Here is a 9,410-nt window from a genome sequence, read left to right on the forward strand (position 1 = left end):
AAGTCCTGGGGTCGATTTGCTCGACTAAAGGCGGTGCTCCAGCATGGCTGCAGTCAAATGACTGAAACAAGTAAAAGAGTAAAAGAGAGAGAGAGAGATGGTAAATTTGATAAAATTCATTTATTGCTTTTACATCAAATAATCTCTCGTTTTACAAACTGTGCATTCTAAATACAAAATTTTGTTTAGGTAATTTAAGTAAAAAAAAGAGTAAAAGTATAAAAGATTAAAGTAGTTGTATACTGCCAACTTAACGTGACAGTCCCAATAAGGGAATATACTACTGTTGTTTAGCCCTAGGAAGCCAGACCGCTTCCTATTAGGCCTTGGTGTGTCAAGGCCTAATAGGAAGCGGTCCGGCTTCCTAGGGCTAAACAGCAGTAGCATATTCCCTTGTTGGGACTGTCACGTTAAGTTGGCAGTATACAACTACTTTATCGCATCACTACTGCTTAAGTCTCACTGAGAGATTTAGAAATTCGTTATTTCTAATATAAAAGATTAAATTATCAAAAAATTAAAGGGAACTTTCGCCGACGAAAATTTGAGTGAAATCTGGAATAAACCACTGAAACCGCAACAATTACTTCAACAGGGAAACAAAGAGAGAGAAAAATGGCATTAAACAACGAAAGAAAAAGTGAAGTAAAAGGTTTTTTACCTCAATTTGGACGGTTTGTTCAGTCTTGTCCGTCGGTATTGCTGCGGAGAATGGTCGGCAACAATCGGTGAGAGTTGGCTCCAGTTCCTGGGCCACATTGGTTTAAGCCGTCCCGCGGAGGACTTCACAGATGAGGGTGCGGCGAGTAGAGACTGAAGAAGGATAAGCCGGTAGCGTCTGATCCGAAATGGAACAGAAGCAGAGGACACTGAATTTTACGGGTAGTTTCACCTGTTGCGAAACAGTGTTGTCAAAACTAACATTGCAGATCAGTTCAGCAGAGCGCCGGATGGCGACATCAGTTTCGCCAGAGCGATCTGTGAGAGCGTTACAAAACGCACTGCGTCACAGTCTAGAAGCTTAAGCGGCGCAAAAGAGTTTCCGAAGTCGAAGAGCGCCGGATGCTGGTCAGTGAGACGTAATCTTTATACCGTCCTTGCCAAGTCCGCAAGCTTGGTCCCCAGACCATTTTGTATTTCTTATTTGAAGTTGGTATCTACAGTACGTATGGCAGGTATTCTATCGATAATTATAACTGAACCGATTAGTTAAGGAACACAAACAAACCAGCACCGGATTGATCTCAAGCTTCAGTGACAATGCATACGCAAGCGCATATACTCTTGATGAACAAAATTTGCTTAGACGGCATGTATCTGCCTTAGGTCTTAGTAGAAAACGAAAGAACTTTGCTCAAGATGCCGCACTGCGAGAGGGGCTTTTTGAGTAGGACATGTTCATTTATTCTTTTATTCTTTTATGTGCTTTAGCCTAAAGTTTGTGGCCATGGTGGAGCACTGCCAATATTATCACCTTTTCAATGGCCATTCTTTTGTGATTAGCTTTTGATAAAGAAGGGAATTCGATATTGTAGCCCTTTTTGAGATTCTTGTAGTTTCATTTGAGACCTTGAACAACAGATAGTCAACTTGTTTCTTGAAATCATCTATCCTACTCCATCTAGATCTCTCCGATGTTTTGGCAAGATATTAAATAGCCGTGAGCCTTTGAATCCCAAGCTAGTGGTTCGCTTTCTAGATGGGACAGCTGAGAACTTTGGAACAGTGCAGTGACGTCCAGTTCGGTGTCTGGTATAGCTCCAGACTCTTCTGGAGTTGACGAACACAAAAGATCATGTCAAAGTTGAATACTTCTCATACCTTAGAAGTATCCTTTCAAAGACCCCCACGTGTGAAAGGGACGTGGAGAACCGGATTGGGGCGGCCCACTCCGCCTTCGGCAGACTCAGCCAGCGTGTATTCTTAAATCACGCGCTGACCATCCGGACAAAGATCATTGTCTTCCGTGCCATTGTCCTGCCAACTCTACTATACGCTTGTGAGACTTGGACGTTGTACCGCCGTGACTTCAAGCGTCTTGAAGGCTTCCAACAATCGAAGCTACGACAGATCCTCAACATACAATGGGAAGATCACGTTACTAGCAACGAGGTTCTTCACCGTATATCACTACCAAGCGTCGAAGTTACCATTCCACACTGTCATCTCCGCTGGGCGGGTCACGTCCAGCATATGGAGGCCTCTCGTCTCCCAAAGATCATGCTCTACGGAGAACTTGCAATCGGAACAAGAGTCAGAGGAAGTCCGAAATTCCGTTTTAAAGACCAGCCCAAACGGACATTGGCTCAAGCTAACATCCAGCCATCCTCATGGGAACAGATTGCCAAGGATAGGACAATCTGGAGGACTGCTATCTGCAATGGAGCCAGATCCTTCGAGCAGAACAGACAATAGAATGAGGAGGCAAAACGTACGAGAAGAAAGGAGCATCTTCAACATACTCGACCTGCTCCGAGCATCTCGTACGATTTCTGCCCACGAATCTTTCACCACCGACTTGGACTCCAAAGTCACTTTCGCCAGAAACATCAGCCGAGGAGACTGGATGCTCTGATGCGAGCTGAGGTCGACCGTGTATACACACACACACACACACACACACACACACACACACACACACACACACACATATATATATATATTATTTTATTCTTTATTCTTTTACTTGTCATAATCATTTGAATATATATATATATGTGTGTGTGTGCGTGTGTGTGTATTTCAAAAATTTAACAAAAACGCAACAAACGGAAAAATCGTAGCTAATTTCTCATCAGACAACGGTCAATGTTCAAATGATCAAATAATTTCGCGTCTTTAACGATGATATTGTTTACTTTTGGTGGTGCCAGTGGATAAAAGGCACTTGGAGTAGCTAACGAGCGTAGAGGACAACACGAGCGTGCGGAAAACAAACACGACAAAATAGAATAATTATACATATACAAGGAAAAAATGCCGTGCGGCCGGAAGACAAGCTGTCATGAGGTAAAGAAAAGGAAAATGGAAGTGTCTTGTAGGACTGGAAAGATGCCGATAGAAGATATGACCGAAAGACGAAGGAAACAAGCCATGTTGAAAAACGTGTAAGAACAGAGAGAATAAAAAAAATACTATAAGCTAGCTTCGCCCAAAACTTTCTTGTACAAATGCAAGCCAATAGGATTAATGCTATATATGGGTGTGTGCTTATCACGTCTGAAGTATATTACTAGATGTAGATGGTTTGATAGTATCATTCAATAAAAGTGCACACACGCACGCATGAGAAATTATATCATCAACAGAGACTGAGAAACAGATATATATATATATATATATATATATATATATATATATATATATATATATATGCTTGGGAATAAATGATGGATTTTTTCCCTTGTGAGGTTTTTTCACGCTAGCTACTTGATAAATTCTTGTAAAAGAATCCGTCCTATTATTGAATTTTATATATATGCTTTTAGGCAGTTTCAGATTGATTTTTTTTTTACCTATAGTTTCTTTCACGTCTCTTGTAACATGTAGATAGAAAGTAATGTGTGTGTGTGTGTGCGTGAGCACACGATCACGTACCTTGTGCCTGTGTCGACCTATGCCGGTGACTAATGAATGACTTTCTTAGACATACTTATATATTTATGTATTTATGCGAGAAACTTGCCCTGCCCAAAATCGAATTGTTCGTTTTTAAGCCAATGATATTAATGCTACACTGTTTGGGCGTGTACTAAGAAATGCTAATACATATTGGATGCAGATGATTTGACATTATCATCTAATAGATACACACACACACTTAAACTATGATATCACACTCATATATATATACATATATATATATATATATATATATATATATATATATATATATATATATATATATATATATATATATATATATATATATATATGAATGTTTGTTTTTATATTATAGTAAAAACAATTTTACATTAAACTAATGGATTACTCAATCCTTTTGGTAGTGTACAAATTTATTATTCAAAACTTCGAAGTTTTCACTGCGGTACATTTGAGTTTATATTGTTTCTGGTAAGTTAAAATTTACTAGGCTAGGCTGAGGACTAAGTTGTTCTGCATTAAATGATAATTATATTGTATGGTAGGTTGTGACGGAGAGGTGTTACGGAGAATTTTTATTGATTAAATTTAGGGTTATGTTATTGTTCAGAATTTATTCATGCATGTAGAACTTTATGATCAGGTGTGTCTAGTCAGGTGTATCATGTGCAAGTTTACAGGCGTTCACAAACAGTTTTAGTTTGGTTGGTCAGCAAATGTGTCATTAGGTTTAGTTGCTGGTTTTATTTAGATACTAACGGGATATTTAACCTTTTCTTTTAAGATGAAATTCGAAGTCGATTGTTCCAAAACAAAGAGAAAATATTTATAAATTCTTATGGCGTTCACTATTTATATATATATATTCAAAAATTTTTTTAAAATTTTACCAGTGGCCAGCATATGAAAACATAGACCTATTTAGATACATTCATACATATATATATGAATATATATATATATATATATTTAGAAAATGGAGTAAAACGCATATATTAACTGAATACTTTTATTTCCAACATATGTTTCGAAGATTACAAATTATACCTTCCATAGGAATAGGTGATGTTGATAAGAATGTAATTTTCTCTTCAGGGAAATGCGTGGGAACCAGCTTAACCGTAAGACATTTTAACCGAATATATATGTATATATATATTATATATATCAAATACAATTATAATTGAGGGCACAGACATTTATATGCTTATATGCCGAAGATAGATGCTAGATCCATCGGTAAATCTGGACAAGTGCATCTGCACGCAGTTCATTAAGACAAAAAACTCAAATTGCTTTCCCTTCTGTGAGGAGGCGCCTAGAAAAGACACAAAAAGTTGCTCTAAAAATTTGCTTGCTCACACGAACCTGCCATTACACCGCTAATTACTGAACTTTCAACTATGCAATCGAAATATATGAGAAGACAAAGGAAAAGGGTAGAGAAACGGATATGCGTATAGCAGCTTGGAACGTACGCAAACTCCAGGACCATAAGAAGCGCCTGAGCGCAAAACAGCTCGGTTTCTGCGAATAAAAAAAAAAAGAATGTTAGTATTGCTGCTCTCTCGGAGACAAAGCTATCAGGTTCTGGTCCAACTGAATGAAGTAGTTGGAGGGTACACTTTCTTCTGAATTGGCAAATCTGAGGCAGAAAAAGAAAATCTGGTGTGGGTTTCGCTATTAGTAATGATATTGTCAATAAATTAGAATCCTTACCAAATGGAATTAATGATAATCTTATGTTATTGCGAATCACAGTTGGCCTAGAAAAATATGCTACACTAGTAAGCGCATACATAGCAGCACTCGGTTCTACAGATGCTGCTAAAGATAAGTTCTATTCCAATCTACGAATATTATTGAACCAAATTCTCCATTCCAGATCATTTTTTTCTTTAAGGGAATTTTAATGACCGCATTGGACCAGATTACATTTCTTGGCTAAATATTGGTAAGTATCGTATTGGGAAAATGAACTCAAATAGAATCTTGCTACTATCTTTGTGCAGTGAGTTTGAACTTTCTGTCAGCAATATACATTTATAACGGTGTAATATAAAAAGTAACTTTCGTATTATCCTGGATCAGGTCATGGTCACTTGATGACTATGTGACTGTCCGAAGCTGAGATAGAAATGACAATAAATTAACACGTTCTCTTCACAAGGTAGAATGCTGGACTGATCATGAGCCTTTCCACTCGATCAGGAATATATGATTAAATCCGTTATATATAACGCGGAAGTTACAGCAACGCTAGATAAAAAAAGCTATATCAGACTGTGTGAAAGTGAATTCAAAAATCGCTATGGTAACCACATGTATTCTTTCCGACACAGGGACAAAAGTAATGCTACTAAGATGGCTAGTCATTGATAGGGTTTGAATTCTAATTCCACCCCCACCCCGATATGATAATGTGGGAGATAGTCGAAAAATATCCCCATGTGTTAAGGGTTAAAAAAAGATACACGCTATTTATATTTTGTCTCTCGTCTTATCGCCCAATTTTCAGTTCGTTATGCTATGTGGGCAGTGCCTGATGATTGTGCAAGGACACCAGACGTGTTAACAAATACTGTCTGGCATGATCTCAGCACATGAAGCTAATAGTAGCACATGAAAATATACACTGTTTTTATCAAATAATATATATACACCCCCACACAAACACCCCCCCCCCACACACACACCAATATATATTGTGATTGTTGTTCTTAAAGTGGTACGTCCTGCGTTTTCGCAGAGGAGCAAGACATAAACATGTAAAAGCGGATGAACTGAGACAAGAAAGGTGAATCACATGTCCCATCGTGCTCCAAGATATGCATCTGACAGTGTGGCTAGTCAATATCATTTTTCAATCAGTTGAAAATGTACCAGTGATTGTTGCGTTTCCTCTGCAAAATTCTAGTAAAATCCAGTCTTTGCTTGCATCTTGAATATTCCTATAGACACAGAGTATGGAATGGCCATTGACTCTCGTGGGTTTATCCGTCTGTTGTAAGATTTCGTTTTCATCTAAATGAATATGCAGAATTCGCCATCCTTAAAAAAAACTGACTTCCTGGGGTTGACGATTTAACACTAGAACGATTAATTTCGTCAACTGACGCAATTTCCTTTTTTAAATGTTCATTACTCAAAAACATTTGTTGATACTTATTTCATGGCGTATGAATTTTAGCTTTGCAGAGAAATACAAATAAATATATAGGCCAAAACCTGCTAGTACAACACATTGACACTCATCTCACTAATGGTAAAGGAGCGTCAGAGAGCAAGCGAGAAAGCAAACGAAAATCAAGCATGTTTTCAAACAGCGAAAAAATTTCTAACATATTTATACGTAAAATGGTGAACAAATAACAAAGCCTCGTCGTACGTCATTTGATGCGTGTGGTCCTTGTAGGTAGTATATGGGTTTTTTATATACATGAATATTTACTGTCTTTTTGTCTATATTTTCAGGTTTAGTAATTACGTTGTAACAATATTTTCTCAAAGAAATTGACATGTCCAGAGTCCTAACAGTTGAAAACATATTAGAACAACTTAGAAATATCACATCATGTGGTGCCCCATGTATGCTTTTTTTTACAATATTTTAGATTCAACTCTTATAGACAGTTGGGTAATATACAAAAGTGTATACACGTCAAACATTAGTTAGCGAGAACTTACACAAAAGTTGAGGAGCTTTGTGGCAATTTTCTGCATGATCATCAAGATACAAGGAAATTACCAAAGAAAAAAAAAATCGACGCACGTGCTGTCAAAACAAAACCACAAAAATATGTAAAATCTGAAAAAGAACAGTATGTATGATGAATTCTGCTCGTAGATTTCATATTCGATTTTGTTTTGTTATAAGGACTAATTTCTTTTAACTGCAAACAAATAATGGCATCTACTTCAAATAAAATAATTGGTTAATTAATTAATTTATTTATTTATTCGTCAATGAACGTTCCTTCCAATTTCACTTTGTTTTTTTGTTTAAAATAAAAACTAAAAACAAACAAAAACACTTGTCTCAATTGACCCACTTTGGTCCTAGGAGGTTGTTAAAAAGGCTGGTCCTTCAATTGTTAATCGTCTATGAAATAAGTTGTACGGATTTGCATGTTACCAGCAACAACCATGTGCAACTGAGCTTTAGCACAGACGCGCACGTACACACACACACACACACACACACACACACACACACATGCATACAACATACACACACATGCATACAACATACACACACACACAAACCAACGCACTTACATAACACATGCACACATCAATTTAATAAGAATCTACGCAGTTCCTATTTAGATAAGTTTGATCTAGAAATCTCAGAAAAACAAATCGCAGAAAAGCATACAAATTTATGCCATTTTCCTTTGCAATCTTAATAAATCATCTCGTTTATGATTGAATGTAAGTTCTGTGATATTATCAGAAATAGGAAAACAATAAACGAAATTTGATATAATATTTAGGTCAAAATAATCTGTAAATCAAAATAATGAGAGTAACGTTGACCACTTTTATAGATTACATATAGCAGAATATTCTTTTGTGGTGTGGTTGACACAGACCACACGCACACACATGCACATACACACACACACACACATACACACATACACACATACACACAAGCACATATATACGCACATATCTACATATATATACATATATATACATGCACATATCTACATATATATACATATATATATACATGCACATATACACATATATATACATACAGGCTTGTATATATGTATATATATATATATATTATATGTATATATATTACTTGTTTCAGTCATTTGGCTGCGGCCATGCTGGGGCACTGCTTTGAAATTCTTAGTCGGATGTATCGACGGCAGTACTCATATTTTTTAAAGCCTGGCACTTATTTTATCGGTCTCTTTTGCCAAGAAGTTACGAGGAGAAAACACTCAGTACTGACTATCAAGTGGTGGTGGTGGTGGGGAAGAGCGCAGGCACAAAGACACGCATACACACATACATATATATGACGGGCTTCTTTCAGTTTCCATCTACCAGATACACTCACAAGGCTTTGGTCGGCAAAAGAGTATAGTAGAAGACACTTGTCCAAGGTTCCTGTTGTGGCATTGAACCCGAAACTATATGGTTGGGAAGCAAGCATCTTACCACACAGCGGCACTCAACTCCCACACTCAGTTATGAGTCCACTGCTTTCCTAAAGAAAAGACGTGCTTTTTTTCTGTCTCTTCTCTCATGGCTCGTCTACCTAGCGTTCATAATAATTTTTCTATCGTCTTGGCTCAACAGCCCTCACCGTTTGTTTTTGCTGTCTTGTTCTCACTGTCCTGTTCTTGTTAACACTTTCACCCTGCGCAAAAAATCCCAAATTTTATTTAATTTGCTTTGCGGGAAGGACTGTTTCAACGAAGTCGCGTATTGTCCTTGCCTTCGAAACGCGGAGTAGATGAAACAGGGACAACTGACGAAGGGGCATACTCTTTATGTTGCATGTCTCTTGTGTAGATGTGAAATACATTTTATGAGCGAGTTGAGTCGAAAACTTTGCTTATATTTAAGGTAGATACGTGTGGGAGGTCTTAATTTTTGAACTATAATGTATTTTCTGTTTTCAGTTTATAAGTAGTGTGGTGACTCAGTGTATTTGCATTATTCTGAATCCCATTTGTGTCAAGTATTAACACTTCTTGAATTTTGAGATTATGCATGAAAGAAAGACATTTATGTTTGATCTTAGTTGGGGCTTGTTGTATTTAGAGAAAGAGGACATTGTC

General features: G+C 37.2%; 1 protein-coding gene across 1 annotated transcript; it reads left to right on the plus strand.

The window, feature by feature from the left end:
• Positions 1-711: 711 nt before the first annotated feature.
• LOC149131710 (uncharacterized) lies at positions 712-2,415 on the plus strand. The gene is made up of 2 exons (XM_089337842.1): positions 712-728; positions 1,827-2,415. The coding sequence occupies exons 1-2, from the start codon at positions 712-714 to the stop codon at positions 2,413-2,415; spliced, it is 606 nt and encodes a 201-aa protein (XP_089193968.1).
• The last annotated feature ends 6,995 nt before the right edge of the window (positions 2,416-9,410 follow it).

The sequence above is a fragment of the Octopus bimaculoides genome, chromosome 20, assembly GCF_046866305.1.
Source record: "Octopus bimaculoides isolate indiv1 chromosome 20, ASM4686630v1, whole genome shotgun sequence".
NCBI classification, from domain to species: Eukaryota; Metazoa; Mollusca; class Cephalopoda; order Octopoda; family Octopodidae; genus Octopus; species Octopus bimaculoides.